Raw genomic sequence first — 23,646 nt, 5'->3', positions numbered from 1 at the left:
CCCATGGCCAAACAACCTTGAAGAGAGAATTTGGGAAATAACACATCAACAAACCTAATAAAAACACAACTTTGCTTATTGTAAAAATAAACAAATATAAAGAACACTAATTGCCTAAATAAGAAAAAAAAAAAGTAATGAGTTGAAATGTGTTCTACAAATTTGAAATTGTAGTAATAGCCTACACATTTGTCTTCTTAAAACCCTAAGCCCTCATACAACGTCAATACATTTCCACTACCTGATAAATTTGAACACAAACCAAATCTTCGTCCATTGTTTACGTTTTAATTATACCGATTTCTCCTCAACCATTATTTCATCTTTTTTAGACTGTAATCTCCATCGTAAATATACACCAACCATTCATTCTTTAATTTTTGTCATCGAAAAATAATATAATGTGTGAAAAGTAGTAAAAAATTAGTATCATACGAAAGATATATGAAAAGTAATAAAAAAAACCTAAAAATAATAGAAAATTATTTAAGTATGAATTCAAAGAAATTTTCAAACTATAAACTGAAACTAATGCCAAAATCTCCACGTGAAAAGAGTAAATTCATTCAACATTTGAAGTCAAATTGAAACAAATAATGAATATGTTGGATTAATTAGTGTAGTGTGTTGTCGTGGACAACAACCATAATACATTTTTATTTTCAACATCCTGATAATTAATATAATATATTATTTTAAAATTAAAAATAACTACTAAACTAAAAATCTCAAGATGTCTAAGAAAAAGTTAGACGTTATAAAAATTAAAAATTAATTATAATCTCATATGTGCGTAAATTGAATTAATTATACTATAGTAACAATGAGACACATTTTACACATTAGTGACAAGAAGGTCATTTTTTAGTACTTTAAAAGTATGATAACACATGAGTTTTGCTAAAGATCGAAAGAATATCTTGATTTGTGCTATATAAAAAAGAAATGAAAAATATTGGGCTATGCCTAAGCCCAAAATGCTTAAAGCATTATATGTGGTTTAGATCGGGTCAGCCCAATCATTGGGCGATTGGCTAATTGGATCAATGTCTGCCCAATTGGATCGGATCAACCCATTAGATTAATTCTAAACAACAAACTTCTATATTTTGAATTATTTCTTCTGACCATAATTTTGAACCAAATTAACATTTTCATTTTACTTTTAGAAAATTATATTAATTTGTTTCTTTATTTACATAATTTCAATTTTTTACTTTATAAAATGGTATATTTATAAATTGTTGTTTGCATTTATTTAATTCATAATTTTATATAACTACATCTTTCAATTTAGGAAATTTTGTTACTTTTCTAGTCTATTCAATCAGTTACAGATTTGACTTATATATTTCATGATTCAATTGCATGCAATAAAAAATAATCTTCCAATCAAAACAAGGTACTGCTTCATTTATGTATCATGCTATGTTTATAATGTTTATAGGCTAAATTAATGTAAAACACACTCAAAGCATAATCAAAACAAAAAAAGTATGAACTTATGAGACCCGTTTATAATTTTATAATAGATTACTGCTGGGTTCTACATTTTGTTTGGTCGACATGGATCTTATGAAAGACACATGACTACGAGCTCAAGTAAAAGACTATCACATTTATTAAAATCACGTTCTAATTACTACTATTTAACTATTTTTCATATCCATAATATTTTCATCACTATTTTTTTTTTAATTATTACTACTTATTTTCATTATACACTAAATTCTCATTGATCTTCTAGTCCCTCTCTATTTGTAATATATAGGGGGATTCATTCATTCATCCATCCATCTACCTAATGGTTTAGTTATATTTTTTTGGGCCGTGAACCCATTGGGCCGGCTCTATTTCTAATATATAGCCCATATTTGTTAGTTCTTTTTCCCTCTGCTCGGCTGTTTTTAGGATATTGCTTAGGTTTGTGGAATTAAAAATGCTTACGGAGTGCTAAAACAAAATATAATTTTTAAAAAATTAACAAGAGAGTAACCACCTCATCAATATATTACGGTTGCATCGAATGACAAAAAAATTTAGAAAAAAATAGCTCATAATATTTCTTCTTTGCATATTATGAATTTGATAAATATGACAAGTAATTAATGATGTCAGACGACTATTAAAAAATTACTAGACGGTTATCCACTTTTAAATTTCCTACTTAGTAAATGTAGTGACATGAACCCAAAAGAAAAGATATCTTCAATCTTAATATATAAATAATACTAATATATGCCCTATTATCATCGATCTTTTTTTCTATTTTTGCAAGCGGCCTAATGAATTATTGGAGGATGTCATCACCAATCTAGCTATTAATTTTGTACTTTCCGTGTTATAAACAAGCTAAAAAAATATTTGAGGAGAACTCAACATGAAAATAAAATTAGTCGAACAAAATTCATTAAGCGTTTTGTTACTTTCTAAAGGGTATTTATTTATTATTGATATTTTACATCTTTTTTCTATACATCTGATATGTATGTATGGGCCCAATTATTATGCAAGTCTAAGATTAATACCAAGTCTAGTAAACTTTTTAAAAGAATTGCGATTACACTAAAATCATATCGCTAATAAACTCTATCAATTCTAGTTTCCTATGAATGGTAGACTCTAGGATTGATAAATTTATAGACTTGAATTTAAAATTTTCTATATTTGTTAATTTTTTTCATTATATTACATATACAAGTCTTATGGTGTCATATCATTTTAAATTCGTATGGATAATAGTAATTATTTTTTTAAAGTATATATCAAGAGTAGGAGAATCCAAACCATGAACTCAATTTTTAGAAGGCATTTGGCCCTAGGACTATGGGGAGTAATTATTTTCCTTTCCCTCTTTTTCACTATTCCACATCTTTCCCGATCCTTGTCACTTTTTCTCCAATCTTTCTCACTTTTTTCCTAATCCTCTTCCAAATACATACAATCATAACGTTACTATCATAATCATTTTCCAAACGTACACTATCATAACACTACTTATCATAATCATTCCTCCAAATGCATACTATCATAACACTAGGACTATTAAATACTAGGATTATCATAACATTAATATTTTCATAAATCAACCATTTCTCCAAACGTCCCCAATATCAATTAAGTTTAACCTTGTATTAATTAGATATTATTTGTTAGGGGTTGTAGAAGTTCTACGAGAATGGAGAGAAAACTTTATCTGCTTAAATATTAAATTTAGTTAACCGATCAACTTCAACTTTTTAAGTTCAATATTTATTCATTAGTTTAAAAATAATAGAGGTAGGAATCTCGTCTCTCGAAATGATTGAACTAAACAAACACAAAAGAACAAACTGTACGGAAAATCGCATCCATAATTTTATATTTTACCAAACCTATAGATTTTTATATATATAATTTTTAATGAGACCTTAATTAATTCTATATATCAAATTGTCAATACTTAGACTACCATATCCTCCAAAAACAATGTCAAAGCTTTGCAATTAACGAAGAGGCAAGTTTCTTCCTATTGTGTTCTCAATATTTTTTTTTTTTTAGGAAAACAAAATAAATTAAATAAACTTAATTTTCTTCTAAACTTTAAATTAGCATTATCTTTGGTAATGTTAGAAAAAAGAAGCATGTGGCACATGTTGTATATATTAGCACCAACGTCAAACCTCCCTTCCTTTTTTATATTCTCTATTTCATTATTTTTTCTCCATACTACTTCCCTACTCCCTCTCTCATTCCTCTCTCTAATTTGATTCTAAATGACATCCTCTCATATAATAAGGTATAACAATTTAACAATGCTAATATATAATTGTAATTACAAACCAATAATTGGGTGAAAAAAATATCAACATGTGGGCATCTCGATCAAAGAATTATTAGACATAAAAATTGAATTTCAAAACCACTTAGATCTTATATTTGGATAATCATTTAAAAAATATATATATATAAACAAACCAAGGATTCAATAAAAATAAAATTGAATTTGGCATGTTTTGATCAAATACATGTTTGGCATAACATTTAGGAATTAAAGTTTATTTTAAACCATTTTTTAAAATATGTTTGATATTAGATCTATTTATCAACAAATTAATTTTGATTATTCACTAAATTAATCTAATGCCACTGCGAGCATAGCGATTATGAAATTTGTGTTTCGAATCCTTCTATCGCATTGTAAAAGAAAAAGAATATTAGGTTAAAAATAAAAATTATTTTAACTGAGTTACGTACGTTGCAAAACTTTGTAAAAATTTTATTTTCTAATATCATATAATTTGTACTACATTATATATAACACATATTTTAATTTAAGAAAAATGAAATATTTTTCACTGGTTTGTTTTTAATCTTTTAATATAATTATCCATTCAAATTTCCAAATTCAAAGGTAAATACATAATTTGTATTATTTAGATATAGCATAATTCAAAAACTAGTCTTTAAAAGATCATTTAGATTGATTAATAAATATATTCACTAATAACTAAAAACATAAAGAATAGTTTAGATGGTCTAACAAATTGAATTTAAAAGTGGGTTCACATTTTTTGAAGTTCAAAATCATGTTGAATTAATTATGAAATACGTTGATTGTTATAGAGATATATTAAGCTGTTATTTTTACTAAATATATATAAACTATGCAACAAATACGACTAAAAAAGTATTTACAATGACCTATTGTGTGCATGCCCTACAATTACTTCTTCATTTTGAATAGTAAGTAATTTATATTATCCACGTTTGGAAGATAAACGAAAGCAAAAGCATTTCTTAAAAAGAATTTGGAGCTCGTCATGAATTTCAACCATTTTTTCATATCACTATTTTATTCTAACATATTTTTTCTACAGAAATTATTTCAAATAAAAAAGTTGTCGAAAATATTCATCTAAAATTTTACAACTTCATTAATAGAAAATTTATATCAAATCAAAAAGTTGTTGGAAATGTTTATCTAAAATTTTAGAATCTATCTATAATAGATCCACTTTGATATAAAATTGAAGGAACTATTTTTGTTCTCTGTTAATTGGAAAGTAACAACAAAAATTTATGAAATAGAAAATAAATGAATGTTTGAAACTATATAGTAAAATAGAGGATTAATAAAGTGAGAAGTAAAATAGAGGGACAGACATTCACATTATTCATTGGCAAATGATGAAATTATAATGTATTATTGTACATCGTGTTGACCTTGTTTTGTTAATTTAGCCCAACCCCATGATAGTGAGTTTACTTTAGAAAAATCCTACAAAATATATTTTTAGTGGTTGAACGTACGATTATTTGAACACATTCGTGTTATTTTTTTTAATATATATTTAAATGCGTCATATGGTTTGACAATATTTATGACTTAGTGGTATTTTATTTTAATAGCGTTGAGAAACAATATAATAATTAAAGAAAAAGAGAGAACAGAGAGAAAAGAGATATAATAAATTTAAATTATCATTCTTAATGTAAAATGTGGTATCAACATTTAAAGTAATAATAATAAACAAAACAATAAAACTCAAGAAACTTTTAAACCAATTTTTAAAATTTTGAGATGTTTGGTATATATCTTTTTTTAAATTTAAAAACCAAGCGTTGCTGAAAATTTCAAGACTAAGAAAATATTTTCTTTAAAAAATAATAATAATTTTTCAAAAATTTAATAAAAATATAATTTATGACTTTAAGAGCAATTGAATCTTTTAAAAATATGTAAACATTTCTCTTTTATATCTCAATATATTATGTTAGAGTGACATGATAAAAGTTAAGACATAATAATTCTTTAACAATAGTTAAGATGTCACTTTTAAATGTCTCAAACAAGAAATTCTTTTTCATAAATATTTTATATAGAGAGAGAATTGAATCGTGCTATGCAACTATTAAAGATACCTATTATTATAATTTTTTTTTAATTTCTAACCTCAAATTTTGAAGATATTTTTATTTATTATATGCTAAAAAAAATTATATTATGAACTATTAAATCTGCAGAATTGTAACTTAAAAATAATATATCTAATTTTGTTTGTTATTTCGTATCTAGATATCATGTTTAACCATTCTATAAGGTAATGCTATTGATAAATATAGATAGATAGATGGAGACCTCCACTAAATCTGAACGTATGAAGAAGTTTCTAATTGCTACTGCCTACCATCTTTAATAATTAAGAGGAGAGAAGAGAATGTCAATAATATACTTACAAAAGTAGACCGACTTTTGAAAAATATCATTCATCATAAAGAAAAATATACCATAACTTTTAAGACATATCTTACGTTCGACCTTTCTTTCTGTATCATTGGTTATTAATAATCCTACCATTTTATTTTCCAAAAGCAAAAAGAAAAAAAAAAAGATAAAAGAAAGTTTGAATAGTTTTGTTCTATTCTTGATTTTTTTTTTTTTTTTATGTTGGTCAAAGAAAACACAGAAGATGAGACAAGAGTCTCTTGTGAATAGTATGAAGAGTACTTTATTCCCATCATAAATCTTTAAGACACAAATTGAAATAGGGTTAGGTTAGGTACCTTTCTTTTCATTTGAGGCATCAAAAGAGCAAATCTTGACGAACAACCATGTCCTCTTTCTGTGGTACTCATCAATCATCATGTAATATCACTTAGCTTGCCTTTTTAAATTACTGGTTTTTTTCTTTCCCTAAAATATTAATTATATTTCCTTGTATATATATTAAACATTGTTGACGAGTACGAAAATTATCATTTTGCTTCCTATGTTTCAAGTTTAGTTTTTATTTAATCCATATGTTTCAAAATCTAATTTTTTTGTTCTAAAAATTTCAATAATAATGCTCAAATTTTAGTTATTGAAATTTTTTGGTTGTTTAGATTTAAATGTGTTTTAAGCAATCCTAATATGTATGGTTATCTTGTTTGATATAATGCTTCAACATTAGGGACATAAATGTTTTTGGGTTTTAGTATTTCGTGAGGTTTTTTTTACAATATTAAAATAATCACATCATCAATTTATTTTGGTTTAGAACTAGTCAAGTTATCATCCTAGTCAATCCTCCATTACGCCATGTATAATCAAAATCCAAATGTATAATTAAACAGTAATCTTGTTACAATTATTTTGTTTATAATATTATATTTGACAAGAGTTGACCTTCAGTGAATTAATTAATCCTCGAAAACAAATAAAATAATAATTTTCTTCTTTTGAGCAAACATGTTATCAAAATATCACATGACTTTGTTTTTCATTTTTCAAAAATAAAAAAACCATTAAAATATTAGAGTAAATCTTTACGATAAAGAAAAGGGTTAAAAATTGGTGAAGATTACTTTCGAATGTTTCCATCTTTTGCAACAGTATCATTTTTAAAAAATTGTTAGAAATAGTTTTTCTCAATTTTATCCTAGTTCGGATCACTAAGATTTGGATAAAAAATTAATTTATTCATTTTATCATTTGTAATATTGGGTTAATTTTGTGAAATTTCACCCAAGACCAACACCAGTTCTATAGGATAAGAAAGCTAAACTTCGAAAAAAAAAACTATTTCAATGAATTTTTTAAAAGTGTGTTAGTTCTGATATATGGAAACTTTTAATTGCTAATTCTAACAATTTTCCAAAAAGAAAAACATATCAAGTTTTTTTTCTCTCTTTTTATCTATATTGAAAGCTTTGTTTCTTAATAGATATATTAAATTATAAGTTCAATCTATTTTAATATACTTCCAAATTATATAAAAAAGAAACCTGGTGAACTATCAAATTTGTACCTATTTTTTCTGATTTTTCAATTTCATGTCTTAATTAGAAAATTAATTTTATTGACTTTTTCTAACTTGAGAATTTAAGAATCTTTTTCTAATAGACAAAATATTTAAAAATTTAAGAATCCAAGTTATAAACTAGTGGGTTTAATATCAACCTTTACAAATATATATATCCCATATTATTGTTGATTATATTAGCCCATACCTAATGTTTTTGAATTTGTCACTTCCAATCAGCAGGGAATAAATAAATTTTATTGATGAGTAGTGCTCAAATTTTGTTGGAAAGCGAGTTGGGTTTTGTGTTAAAAGTATATTTTGAGGGGCATGCATGCATGTTATGTATCCAAATATATATAACAATTCAATGAAACGTCAATATCTTTTTTATTTTTTTTTAAAATAAAGTTTGATCGAGAGATTTTAGTAAATAAATAATGTAAATAGAAGAATTTAAAATGATTTAGAAATCAATGATATAGGATAACCTAAAACATCATTTAAATTAAAAAAAATTTACTAACAAACGAACATAACTTTCAAAGATGTAAAAGAAAAGAAATTGGTATCAAACAGGTGCAAAAAATATCCAAGTTGGATATAAAATAGTTGAATAGTTGGAGAACATAATAATGCCACCTAAAATAACAATGTTTGTATTATATATTATATAGTCCAACATCATTATTAAAAAACAAAAATGGAGTTTTATGAGTCAGACTTGGTTGGCATTGGGTTTAGAAGACATCGAATCAGCCAACAGAAGGGGCAGCCGAATGAAGCATTTTTGAGCCTTTTAGTTAGGATACTTTTTGGGGATAAGATTTCGGTTGTAAATTCTGTGGAATTGTGAATATTCATACTTACTTTAATTCTTGAGTTTAAGTGGTAAGGAATTAATACGATGTAATAAAATATAAAGTTCATATCTTTTAACGATGGGGATCTCCAAATCTTTTGTTCAAAAATAAATAAATAAAGTTTCAACGTAAAGTTCAATCTAAGAAGACTTGTTTATTACTCTTATAGTTTTTGAATCCTTATTGTTCTTTTTTTTCTTTAATAACAACTACTTGCTGTAATTTAGGCATCAATTATATTTAATAAATGTTGAATTACAAAAAAAGAAAGAAAAAAATGTTCACGATTTTGTAATTTGCGTAAATAATAACTATAAACTTCCAAAAGTTTAAAAAATATCTTTGAACTTTCAACAGGGTTCAAAAATTTAGTTTTGGATGGAGCCGTTAAATTTTTGTTTAAAAAATATCCTTCAACTATCGAAAAGTTTTTACTATTGAGTTTTAAAAAAAAATGTTAAAAATATCTCATTTATTCAAAATTTTCACCAATTTTCTCATCAACCCAAGATAAAACTAAAAATCTAAGTTAAAACTGTGGTTTTAAATTTATTTGACGTCTATTAACATATAATGATAGATCATGGTACAACATTTTTCAATAGTTATTGTTGTAATTAACATGCTGTTAATTGTCAAATAAAAAATTATATTTGACTATCAACACACTGTAATACTATGATAGACCTATCGAAGTGATACACATTTTTTAAATTTGACTAGTTCTTTTTGTAGTATGTTTTAAGAAGGTTTTTCTTTTAACTTTGACAAATTTTATGTTTTATTTAAAGTTGAAAATATCGGTATTGATGAAGGCATCGTAATGTTAATTTTACATCAATTTCTATTTTTATTCGAAATTTCTAAAAGATGGTAAAAAATAAAAAAAATAAATTTAAATTAATAAATAAATATTTTATTATTTTTAAATAACTAAATTAAACATATATGTTATTTATATTATATTTAAATTAACTTTTTTTAATGTGATTTATGGATTTTTCTACTGGAATAATAAAAATATCAATTCACCAAATCTATAGATATCGAACCCTTGAAAATATCGATATAGAAATATATGAAAATTTAAAACTATAGTTTTAACTTAAAATTTCAGTTTTTATTTTAGTGTAAGAATTGGATTAAAATGAATATTTTTTATTTTTTAAGTTCAAAAATATTTACAAAACTTTTCAATAATTCAAATTTTTTTTCAAATTTTTTTTGAGGGTTTTCATATAAAAGAAAACTAACATTAACAATATTTTTTTCTAAAACTAATTTAAAAAGTTAAAAAGAGATATTCTTGACACAAATTTTTTTATAATTTAGCCTTTAATAAATAATACAAGCTTTCAAATATGTATACTAATATATCTATTTCATCGTATATTAGAGTTATATTAAATTAATGTCAGCTATTTATCACAAAAATATTAAACGGCAAAACGATGACTTGAGATATTTATTTATTGCAGTTTTCAAACTTTGAAGGAAACTCATGTATACGTAATAAAATATCAAACTATTTACGATTTAGGTAACAAATTTCACAAAGTTAGACATTTTTTAAATATTTCAAGTTTAACCTTTCATCTTTTTTCCTTCCTCGCAATGAAATCGCTTTCTTCCTACTGTAATTTCTTTCATCGTCTTTCTTCTCTTTTTTTTTTTCCTGCAATTTCTTTCTATAATATTTCTTATTTTTCCATTCTTTTTTTATGTCATTAAATATTTCAATCATCTTTCTTCTTTTCCTCTTCTTTTCGTTGCGATTTCTTTCCATCGTTTTTCTTCTTTTTTATTTTGCGATTTCTTTCAATCGTTTTTTCTTCTTTTTTACGTCATTTAATATTTGCATCCTCTTTTTTCTTTTCTAATTCTTTTTTACTTCGTTTAATCTTTTCATGTCTTTCTTTTTTTTTTTTCCACTGTGATTTCTTTTCATCGTTTTTCTTTTTCTTTTTCTTTTTTTATGTCGTTTAAATTTGGATAACCAAATCTAAACAATCGTGTACAAAAATCATTTAGATTGTAGCAGCCAAATCTAAACGATCGTGTACCAAAAGAATTAAAAAATAAATCATTTAGCCAAATCTAAACGATCCTATAAAAAAAATAAACGATCGTGTAACAAAAGAATTTAAAAATTTTTTTTAGTCAAATCTAAACGATCGTGTAGACAAATCTAAAAGATTGTGTAGCAAAAGAATTTAAAATAATCGTTTAGCCAAATCTAAACGATCGTGTACCAAAATTTGAAAAAAAATCGTCCCCAAATCTAAACAATTGTGTAACAAAATTTAAACGTAACCAAATTAAACAATCGTGTAACAAAATTAAACGATAGAATGGAAAAAATAAATTGTAGTCATATCTAAATGATCGTGTACCAAACAATAGCAAAATCCAAATCTAAACGATCGTGTAACCAAATTTAATAGTAACAAGATTAATCGATCGTGTAACAAAATTAAACGATAGAATTGAAAAATAAATTGTAGTCATATCTAAACGATCATGTACCAAATAATAGCCAAATTTAAACGATCGCAAATATGTTACGCGCGCGTTATGGACGACGTAGTTAATGAGGTATTTTTTGTATTTTACATGGTAGGCTTCTAGACTTTTTTTCATTTTCGAAATTATTCTATACATTCTATATACTTTACTGCTTTTTTATATGCTTGAAAAAAGATCCCTACAACTTAAGATAAAAGATTAGAATCTAATAGTTTGGATATTTTCCACATCCCATACAACCTAAGAATGTGATTCTTGCATCATGTGTATGTTCTTTCTAACTGAATTTCCTAAGAAGCCAGTCAACACAAAATTATTTCAAGCTAATTACCTCATTTAACTTTAGATTTTTTGTGATTTAGATAATAATTTCTAATCGTTTTAGGTCTTTTTAAGATTCTATTATGTAAGATTTATTCATGTATTTTTACTCCTCTTGAATTAATTAAACAATCCTTTTTAATTATGAACCAAAATGATAACGTGATCATAACTCAATTACAATTAGTATTTATGCTCATTTTTCTTGAAAATAGAAGTTGAAAATAATTTTCATATGAAGATCTACTGTGTGTACATATGAAGAGTAAAATAACTGTTTTTAATGTTTAAAATTTTAACCCTCATCTTTTGACATTTGAAAGACTTTAACGTAGGTTGAAATTAAACCATTTATTTAATATACATTCTTCAATCCTAAAATCTCACACCGATTAAATTCATTTAGGTATTGTACTTCAAATTATAAATTGAGAGACTCGATAATCTCAACTGTAAATTGATAAATACTATTTAAATTCTTTTAGATCTAACTTTTTCAAACTCTCTTATTTTATTTGTGTTTGAGAATTACGTTGAAAGATCAAGAGCTCTTATACTTTTTACGAGATACAGATAGAATACTTCTCTTATTGTCAATTTGTTTTGAGATGATAACTTCATAATGATATATATGGTATCAAAACCCACTAAAGTTCAAAACAGATATTCCATCTGAAAATAAAAATTAGGAATAGTTTAAGAATGTTGAGTTTCGATAAACATCCATGTTATCTATCGAATAGTTTAAGAATGTTGAACTCCGATAAACATCCATGTAATCTATCGAATGATTTGTTGAACATTTGGTCGCATCAAATTCATATAATCTATTTAATAATTTGTGATACTAAAAAAAACAATAACTTTTATGAATTGTCACCGGTAGGTTTAGAATAAAAAAAAATGGTCAACTATGCTAGGCATTGATGTTAAACCACATGTACTTATCACAATAATTTTATGTAATATTTAACACTAATTTTCTTAGACGTTGCATTAAATGATGACTTAAAACCATTATGTTCATAAGGAGAGATTCTTCCCTAAATAATCCACCCTACCCAGCTCTCATGTTGTCACTTTTTATATTTCGATACAAAAAACACTTACTTCTTTTTGTGACACGTTAAATTAGGACCAACCATAACTTGTAATACTTTATATTAATTTTAACAATGTTGTGAGAATAACATCCATCCAAGAAATTATTGATCATCGCATATATCAAATTAGAATGCATAATGCACAACAAACCAACACATAATAATTAAGAGTTTTGTATTTCCTACCATTGACATAATTAATTTCTTAAACTTATCTAGCCAAATCTAACAATTTTTTTTTTTTAAAATTTGGATCAATGGTAAGAATTTATCGATGACAGATTATGTCATTGTAGATTAATAAATTATTAGCTCATGTAATCATCATGTTTTGTAGTTCTTTTTCTTTACCTTCATGCTCTAGTCTTTTCTGTTGTCCCTCCATGATACGTCTCTAGAATGTTATGCTTAAGCTCTACGTTAATAATACTCTTTTTCTAATAATTAATTAGCTCGTTTCTAAAAAAAAAGAAAAATATCAAAGTAAAGATAATATATGTATAGTATATATTTAATAATATATACAATGTCAACAGAAATCGGGAAGTGCACTAAAATATCTTAATTATATTTATATATATTATTTTTCGCATCTTCCATCATACTTTAAGTGCAATAGAAAACTGTCACATGGAGCATTGAATATTAAAATATTGTTTTGAGTTGAAAATATCGTGAGAGATAATGAATTTAAAATTTTCATTTCTTTTTTCTTTTCATAATTTTATTTATTTCATTCGACTTCTTATCTTTTGGACAAGTGTGGTTTTGATCTATGTGGTTCATGTATTCTAAATATTACTTGTTTTAAAGTTATGAGATATTCGATGAAAGTGTTAAAGACATATCAAATTAGTTGATATAATATTATCGTATAATTATTCACACTTTTTGTGCCTAATTAATTTTTTTTTAGAAAAAAACTTCGCAACACACAAGAAGAAGAAATTAATTTTATTATTATTATATTTTATTTTTTTCTTTTCCTTTCCATCTCTATTATATGTAGCGCCACGAGATAAAGATAACGAAAATTAATTATTTTCTTAAAGAGAAATTATTATGAATAACATAAAAAAAATTACTTACAAAATGTAGTAAAAAATTCAAATGAGCTATAGATAGAGGTAGATAAATTTTGCTATATTTTGTAAATAGTTTCAATATTTTACTATTTTTAAAAATATCCCAAATTAAAAACATAAATGCCTATTTTTTACCGTCTTGTTAGATATTATAGGTTTATTTTTCTCAAATGTCATATGCTAACTTAATTTTGGAAACATCACACCGATATTTGTATTAGATAAATGTAGAGGTATTCTCTAATAAGTTAACGTTGAAAACATGCTAATAAGAAACAATTCACCAACTCCCTACATGTTTTATTTGTAAAAATGGTGATAAAATAATCAATTAAACATTCATATTCATGTATCTCAATAATAAACATCTCTGATTACTTTTAGCATATGAATGAAGAAAATTTATAAACGATATACGTACAAGTAATTTTTTTATTGCTTAAATAAGTTATAAATCCTCACTTACATTTTTTTTAGAAAGACATTGTTTGTATTCATATTTGATGATATTTTGGTCGATATATATTTATAAATCTACCGTACGTACTTTTTTATGATTTATTGAAATTTGATTTATAAAGAATCTATCATTTTTTAAGTTTAGAACAATGCATTCATTAAAAAAGACATATAGTGAAATAGTTAACAAATCTCAATATATATTTTGGAGAATACATCATAACGCCCGGAGCATGTGAACATCTCCATAACATCCTCATCATCTTCATTTCATTAATATATTCTTAATATTTTATTTCCTTGTCATGACACGCTCGACAAGATAACCTTTTATAAAACTAATAATATATTATTGTTCTCATATCTAATCTACATATAAATTTAGGGTCACAATCCACAATTTAAATATGTTATATAAATCAAAGAGGTGGGATCAATCCTAAGATTATCTAAGGATAAGTAAGTAGTATTACAAGAAACTCTTTTTGATTAAGTACTTGCAAGTGACAGTGAGTAACAAATAAAAAAATTAAACCACAAGCCATAGGAGAGAAGAAGATCTTCTATTCAATTCAACAATGACAAGTCAAGTTTTAACATAATAGAAGAATTAAAAAGACCACAACTCACTTGCAAACTCTTGAAATGTTCTCCTTAGCTAGCTATAGGGCATTTAATTATAAGGCCTTAATTAGTTAGACACTTTTAATTTAGAGTTTGTTTTCTTGGGTTCTGGCCACCACCCTAAAAGTTATAGAAGACACTTTTCTTGATTTAGACTTGATCCTGGTCACTTTATTAAGATGTATTTATTTAGTTAGTTATCAAGTTATTTAAGGTACTAACTATATTGATAAACTTTTGAATCATCCTGGTTCCCCTTTTTGCCACCCCCTTAAGTCTACACAAGACTAAAGTTATATACTTTTGTAGAGGTACATTGATTGTTGCATCGAGAGTTCTTTTTCATTTATTGTTAATTAAAAGCATGTATTTCAATCTTTGAAAAAAAGCGTAACTTATTATATCCTTCTCTCCCTAAACTTAAAAGGTAACTTTTCTTGAGTCAATGATTGTGTGGTATTTGAAAGTTTTGGTGTTTGTACTTTGCAAGTTTATATATATAATTATACACTGTTCTCAAGTAATGATTGAAGTTGGTTGGTCGTGAGGATTCAAGTTAAAAGTTAAAAATGAATGGAGATCATGATAATAGAAGTATATAGTTAGGATATACTTAAAAAATTTGAAATAACTATTATCTAAGTCGTTAAATGTATTTGACTTGAAACAATTCTAAATTGGTCGGTGGCTCTACTTATATTTTTCTAATACCAAAGAGAGTGAGAATAAAGCTTCTTTGTTGATGCTAATTTTCCATTCCCTGAACCATCTTGTTGATCTTTTTATTCACTCTCCAACAAGAACTCTGAAATCTAAGATTATTTGAAGTAACCTTAGCTTATAGGCTTCTTCTTTATTGTTCATCTGATTTGAGAGGAATAGAAGTACATTTCAAAATGCAGAAGAACACCCATCTCATCTGTGACATGACATTGTCTGGCTGGCGACCCTCTGAACTACTCAACCCTTTTTCTCCTTTTTTTTTTTTTTTTTTGTAATTAATGCTTCATGATTTACATAAAATCGGGAGGTTTTTCTCTAACCTTGTTTTGTATATATATTTATTTAAGCTTTAATTTTTCTAGGCTCTCTTCGTATATAGAACGATTATATCCTTAATTTCTTTGAGTGAATGCAACTCCACAAGACTTGGGTACATGAAGGTATTATATTTAGTTGAAATGATGATCTGTGTGTTGATATGTAGGCATGGTGTTATTAAGTGGCAAAAAAAAGTGTGCATCACAAGTGTCAAATCTGAATAGGAGACATTATAATCTACTACTGTTAAAAAATTAAGAAAAAAATAGACTAATTAAGATCAGAGAAGTTTTAGTGCAGCTCAGCAAATTCGGGTGCATTTATTTGTTTTTGTTTATCATACTGATCTTAATCCTCTGTCATATGTTGATTTTAACCTTTTTGAGAATAAATTGGATTGAGTAATCAAATATATTGAAAATGTTAATACTATATGGCAATACTAAGAAGAATTATAATACAAAAATTTCAAATCCTACGAATATATAAAATGCTCATACTATATTTCTTTTTCTAGATCAAAGATAAATCAATAAATAAAATGTATGTGTCTTCTCCTGTCATCAGTTTGTTTTTAGTATTTATATATTTGTTTCTGTCAGATGAATTTCCATTATGCTATGTTTTTTAATTGTATGGTTGAATGTCATGAGAATTTTTTTTTTTTTGCATGATTGAAGAGTAGTGTTGTCTAAAATTATATATAGTGTTTAACGTTTTAAAAAAAACCAACAATTTAAATCTTAAAAATTAATGGAGAGAAAGAAAACGTTCTTGTCAAACAAAAAATTGATAATTATATTTAAGTTCTTTTATATAATCATAATATTATTTGTTAATGGTTTTACTAGATTTGAACCTCAAATTTTGTAATTAGCAGTAGTACACTCGAAAACAATTAAGCTAAGTTCATACTGACGAAAAAAATAAAATCATTTGAGTTAATCTTAAAATTAAAGATCCCTCGATCCTTAGTACTCTTTGTTGGAAAAAAAAGTATTCTTAGGTCATTAATATCCAACCTTTTGTCTTCTTCTTCTTTTTAATATCAAATAAAAGAAAGCGATAGATGATAAGTGTGTTAAGTAGGCATAAATCTAATTGAGATAAATGGATATACTACTAACTCACACTATATATTTTTATAAAACATATATAGTGACATTTTAATTAGAAAAATTATTTCAAATGAAAAACTATTTCAAATATTTATAAATATAGTAAATTTCAAATTGTATCGACAGATATTAATATTAATAGAATGTAAAATTATGTTATATTTTGTAACTATTTTAATAATTTTTTATATTCGAAAACTATTCTTTTACTTACAAAATACACAATTCATTATTTGTATTATTTGAATAGAAAACTATTATGTATTATGCATGTTGTTCTTTTTCTTTTCTTGTTTTACTCAGATTAAAAACTAATAGACTCAATTCAATCGATATCATTAACGAGCTAAATTTAGTTGACATATTTAGATGTTGAAACGTATATATAGTATTAAAAAAATTATATTAATAAACAATATATTTCAACGATAATTCGAACTTCCAATAATATTTAAAATTTGACATGTATCTGCACGTAGGTCGAAGCAATGACATTACAGAGAGAAATACTATAAAGTCAAATATATTATTACAAACTAAAATTTTCATTTATAAAAATGCATTAAAAATATCAGATCTTTTTTCCGCAACAGAACATAATGCATTTTCTACAACTTTTTTAATGTAGTTTTGTTGTCTTTCTAAAGAAAAAATAATTCCAATTTGAAACACACAGATACAAATAATTTATTATTATTATTCTTTTAAATAAGATATATATAATTTCAAAAACTGTTTTTTTTTTCATATATTCAAAATTATGATTAAGATTTCAATTTAAATTTAATGACATAATTATTATTTTATTTCAATAAATAATGGTTGATTGTAGATTAGATAATTTTAACTTAAAGTATAAACTATCATATTAGTTGTAGATTAGATAATTTTAAAATATGTTAAGAACAATCAAGTCTACAAATAGTTTTCTATTTTAAAGAAGAAAAAGTCTACAAATAATTCTTAACAATCTCAACACTTTCCATTATAATCGTAGAGGTAATGATAAATTACAAAGCAATAGAAAGATATAAAGTGGAAGCGTGGGTAAATAATCTTAAATATGGTTGAGTTAGGAAGAAAAATCTATAGTTCAAATTTTGTTAACGATGTTTTAAAAATACGCACACACATACGTGAGAAGACACAACGACACACATGATTTAAATTCTTGATACTTAATTTATAAGATAAAAATTTTCATTTGTATAACGTTTTTAAATAGCTATTAAGATAAATCCTATCATCAATGACTCAAGTAGATTCCAACATTTAAGATTTTTTTTAAATACTGTGAAGTGAGGAAAGACTTTCGAATTTGAATGGATAGTATACATTTACTATGTCAATTAGATTAGGTCCATTTTGATAGCCTCTAAGATTAATGTGAAATTTTTTTTAATAATGGAGCGTTTGCAAAAATAGCAAAATTTATTACGATAATAGGACTCATATCACTACATTTTCTAAATTATAAAAGTAGCAAATTTTAAAATGAATAACCCTTTAATAACCCTTTGCGTCTGATATCATTAATTACTTGTCATGTTTGTCATATTTGCAAAAAAAAAGAAAAAAATGGTATGAGATGTTTTTTTTTTTGTTAATATTTTGTCATATGATAGCAATTTCCCTTTGATAGAATATAGGAGAGAATTACATATACACACATGTGTTGTTGATGAGAGGAAAGTAGACTAAGTAAATAAAATAAATAATAAGTTTAAACCCAAAAGGGTTGAAAAGCTAAATAAACACACGGGTATGGATAGGAAAATAAAATAAAAAGAATAATAATTTAGAAAAATAATGATATAGCTTTAAAGCATATACGCACAAGATATCGATATGTAACCACTAAGAGGCCTACACCCCATCCCTGATCCCTCAGCTTCATTATAAAAAGGGGTAGCTTGCACCTTCAACTTATATGCAAAGAAGTGGTTTTTTCTTTATAATAATATTAGCGTTTACGTTCAAATAGAGGGAGATCAATACTCTCATTGTTATTTCTCCCTCTTTCTCATTCGTAAATCTATAATTTGCCAAAGCTATTATAGAGTTCTAAAACCACTGTTTTAAAGAACTGCTTTTTCAGTACTTCTTAATTTCTGTTTCTTCCCAATACAAGGAAACAAAAATGAGTTCAATTAATCCTGAGCTTTCCAACCAAGAAACTGTTGTGGATGTTAATGAATTCGTATCTGTTGAAAACCCAGATTCTAAACGCTCCAAGTTTGGATCTTTCTTCAAAAACCCTTACCCTCCTGGGTTTTCCCGAAAGGTAACTACCTTCTTGTATATCACTTATCACTTATATTTACTTTGTTTAAAATCACTCCAAAACCTGCATCTTATCACTGAAGAATCGCTTTATTGTTTACACGTTTAAATCTATTTTTCATACTGAAATTTAACAAATAAAAGCACTTTACAAGTGGTTTTGAATCGATAAAACAGATTTTTTGACCGTTTCAAATATCACTTTCTTAAACATGTCTGTCTCTACAAAAGTCAATTATAAAAGATGTTGAGTTTTTTTCTTTTCCAACGATGACATAGCTCGTGGCGGAGGTGATAGCAACCTATTTGCTAGTGTTTGTGACATGTGGGGCGGCAGCATTGAACGCGAGCGATCCACAGAGAGTGTCGCAGCTCGGTGCTTCAGTTGCTAGTGGATTGATCGTGACTGTGATGATTTACGCGGTCGGACACGTTTCCGGTGCCCATATGAACCCGGCTGTCACCATGGCTTTTGCTGCAACTCGACACTTTCCATGGAAACAGGTATCAACTCTTTCATTCTTCAAATGGTTGAAATTGTCAGTTATTTTTTCTTCGTTTAATCAATAACCTAATCATTTCTTCCCACATGTTCTCTAATCTTGTCGGGCGATTATGTCCAAGTATTTTCATTTTTTTTAAATTTTCAATATCTAACTTGTTTACTATCATTTTTTTTCTCTAGACTTAACTAGACATAGAGTTTTGTTTTACTTTTACCATTAATGCTTTTAGGGTAAGAATATTTATTAAGTGATTAATGAAAAATCAATCATGACACAACGTGGAGATTAATATAAACCATTGGAAAATTGACGGATCAAATTCAAACTTTTAGAACTAAGGGATCAAAAGAAAAAAAAAAGTTAGAGAATTTTGAGCTTAAATTTTATTTGTGACGAATATATTTGTTTTGTTTATTGTTTATTATTATATATTATATAACTACTTTCGTAAGCTAGCTAATTGATTAAAAATTAAATAATAACTAGTGCACAATTAATTTAATATGTAAATCATATTATATAACTTTTCTTTGTAAGGAAAAAGCCTGATAGTTGCTATTTACAAAAAGAAGAAAGAAAGAACTAATAGTTTATAAAATATCATTAGCAAATAAATAATATTAGTTAAACTAATGCTATAATTTAATAATGATCAAATCAACGAATTATATTACTAAATTTGATACCTCATTTGTTTCAAAATTAATATTTATTATTTAGGGCGGTGCTAAGAATATAGGAACGAGTAGCATCTTGTTCTTTCCATGGCTTCAAAATATATTTATATATAAACATTTATATATCAATTTTAAATTGGGGGTTCCAAGTAATTGTCTACCTTTCTTCCAATTTATTAACTTTTTTTTTTTTAAAAAAAAACAGATTACTAATCTATATTGTCTCGTGATATTTAGGATTCTTCACCCTCCAATTATTATAAAAACATATAATTAAATATTGTTCAAGTTGAGGATAACTTGTAAATATATATAACGATACAATCCAATAACTGTTTAGGGTTGAAGTATAAATCACAAGGCTATTAAAAATATGTCAATTTTTTAGATTATTTTCTACTGATCCCCATTGTTTCTTAATATCTTTCTTTGAAAACATTATTCAAAAGTTTATTATAGAAAAGAATTAAAAATGTGAGGTGAAAAATGAAAAACACACGAGAGCCATTAACCATGGTTTGGACTATTTATTATGACAATTAAGAGAAGAATTTGGTGGGATTTAAAATTGACCCTTAGCTTCTTCTAATATCGAGTTATAAAGGAGGTCTAGAAGAATCACTATGTACATATAGGAAAAGGAGTAGAAATGAAATGATGATGAGATTACAAAGAGGTAAAATGTAAGCCATATTTAGTGGCCACATGATGTAGGGTCAAGGGTTGTCCAAATATTATTCTACATCCATAGCCACAAGGACAAGCATATGTGATCTTTTTATGGCCACAACCTTGGCTTCATTTTGCCGGCCAAGGAATTAGATGGGACATTTAGGCAGCATAATTCCAACACTTGAGAAATAGAAGAGATAGAGATAGAGATGTCCACCAAAAAGTTCTTGGCCCATTAGAAGTGGGAAGCTAAGGTATAGAGAGAGAGCAAAAAGACAATACATATCTTCATGTCATGTGTGTTTTTATAGTCAAGATGGCCATCTTTTACTTTATGGATATATTGATATTTCACTTTTTGGAATTCCAATCAAAGCAATCAAAAGTAATAATTTTAAATGTCTAGTCTTGATCTTTTTTATTTTGGTTTAGGTTTTTTTAGGAGAGATTTCCCTTTGTCTGAACACACTTTAATAATTATTGGTTTGATTGAGTAGGTTTTGTTAAAGATGTAGATACTGCGTTTATGGGTAAGTCATGCTTGAAGTTTGTGTGTTTAAAACTACATGTAGAATAAGTTTAGTTTGCCAGTCTTTCTACCATATAAAATGTCATATGTTGTTATTTTGCGTAAAAAAAAAAAATATTTCATCACACAAATCTATGCAACAAAAATCTATATATATATATATATATGATAACTGATTTGAAATTGAATTAACAAACATATATAGTAAATGACGTATTTAACCTAACTAGAAAATGCATCACTTTTTGAGTTGTCTCGGTCTATCCACTAATTTCATCTCCTTTAGTATAGGATTCAAATGATTATAAAGACAAGGCAAGAATTTATTTGAACGTATGTATTATAACGAAATGTCAAAAATACATATAATTTTGTGAATTGATTGAGAAAGAAAAAGGGAATTTGAAAGATAATTGAAAGTAACACATACAGAAGAGAGTGATGTATTGGGGTTGGTTGGTAGGTTCCATTGTATGGAGCAGCACAATTGAGTGGAGCAACTTGTGCAGCCTTTACATTGCGCTTATTATTGCGTCCAATTAAGCATTTGGGCACAACTACTCCATCAGGATCTGATTTACAAGCTTTAGTTATGGAGATTGTTGTTACATTCTCTATGATGTTTGTCACTCTTGCTGTTGCAACTGACACCAAAGCAGTAAGATTCTTTCACTTATACCTATATATTAATGTTTAGTGTATCAATTTAACTTCTTAAAGTCATAAATTCTTGAAAATCAATGAAAAACTATTTTAAAAAATGTTTAGAAATATATAGGACTCAATACACAATTCATATGGATAAAAGTAAGTGGAAGGTTGGAGTCCCCACTCAACATTTAAAAAATGAAAATAAAATATGGATAAAATGTGAATATCTATAAAAATAGAATAGAATGCAAAGAAATTTCCAAGAATAATATTTGGTTGCAGTATTTGAAAAGAAAAAAAATGTAGTGAAAAATTAAATGAATATGTTTTTATATATTATATTAATGTGGGGAAATGGTTGTTTTGTTTTGTTTTGTTTTTGGCATTGGCAGGTAGGGGAGCTGGCAGGTATGGCAGTTGGCTCAGCTGTTTGTATCACTTCCATCTTAGCTGGGTAAGTCATTAAGGAAAATATATATATAACATTTTTGGTTTTCCCTTTTCAACACACCAAATTAAAATTCTTTGCTTCAAATACTATTAAATATATTCTTATTTATTTTATTTTTCAAAAATACCCTTTTTTTTCAAATCAAATAAGGACTTGTTAATACTTTATTGCAAATTTTTAACTTTACAAAACCATGCATATACATAACAGCAATTTTGATTTTTAAAAAAAAAAATATTAATTTTTGGAAACATTTTGTGAACATCCATTTTTTTTTAAAAAAAATGTTTTGAGAATAAAGATTTTACATTAAACAAATAGATCTAATAAGGATTTGTGTTAGCGATTATTCAGACCTGTATCAGGAGGGTCAATGAACCCTGTGAGGACTTTAGGACCTGCTTTGGCAAGTGATAATTATAAAGGGCTTTGGGTATACTTTGTTGGGCCAGTTGTTGGAACTCAATTGGGGGCATGGTCATATAAGTTCATACGTGCCAGTGACAAACCTGTGCACTTAATTTCTCCCCATTCTTTTTCACTCAAACTTCGAAGGATGTCGAGATCAGATGTTACCGAAAGCAATCACTGATATGAGCATTGTCTTTCGCATCGTCTCCCATCTTTAAAATAATTGAGAGATTTAAAATGATGGAAAGATGTGAAATTAATAGTTTGAGTGTTTTAATGAGCAATGATCTCATGTATACTATGCTATAAGCTTCTTTTATCTTATAGTTTAGTAATGTATGAGGGTAACTTTTTTAGAGTTTAGCAATGTATCAGAAGTAGCCTTTGTAATTTAACATCTTCCATATATATATATATATATATGAAGATTTTCTACTTTTTGTAACACCTTTTTTTTTTCCATTCAAATCACGACCAAATTTCAAGAAAGTATAAATCATATATTGATTCAGATTTTATGCACATTAATTCAGATCCATGTAATTATATAAATCGAACCT

General features: G+C 26.1%; 1 protein-coding gene across 1 annotated transcript; it reads left to right on the top strand.

Annotated features, from left to right (window-relative positions):
* Positions 1-18,763: 18,763 nt before the first annotated feature.
* On the top strand, positions 18,764-23,531 carry LOC103487002 (aquaporin NIP2-1-like). The gene is made up of 5 exons (XM_008445189.3): positions 18,764-19,190; positions 19,469-19,693; positions 22,037-22,231; positions 22,617-22,678; positions 23,030-23,531. Exons 1-5 carry the CDS (start codon positions 19,047-19,049, stop codon positions 23,265-23,267), a joined length of 864 nt encoding a protein of 287 aa, XP_008443411.2. The 5' UTR covers positions 18,764-19,046; the 3' UTR covers positions 23,268-23,531.
* The last annotated feature ends 115 nt before the right edge of the window (positions 23,532-23,646 follow it).

The sequence above is a fragment of the Cucumis melo genome, chromosome 4, assembly GCF_025177605.1.
Source record: "Cucumis melo cultivar AY chromosome 4, USDA_Cmelo_AY_1.0, whole genome shotgun sequence".
NCBI classification, from domain to species: Eukaryota; Viridiplantae; Streptophyta; class Magnoliopsida; order Cucurbitales; family Cucurbitaceae; genus Cucumis; species Cucumis melo.
This window is presented reverse-complemented; position numbering and strand designations above follow the sequence as displayed.

What these genes read in the sequence shown, in the direction of transcription:
- LOC103487002 (XM_008445189.3), top strand. Translation starts at nt 19,047, where the DNA reads ATGAGTTCAATTAATCCTGAGCTTTCCAACCAAGAAACTGTTGTGGAT. An exon ending in GACACTTTCCATGGAAACAG is followed by an intron (nt 19,694 to 22,036) that starts GTATCAACTCTT and finishes GTTGGTTGGTAG; the next exon opens with GTTCCATTGTATGGAGCAGC. An exon ending in TTGCAACTGACACCAAAGCA is followed by an intron (nt 22,232 to 22,616) that starts GTAAGATTCTTT and finishes TGGCATTGGCAG; the next exon opens with GTAGGGGAGCTGGCAGGTAT.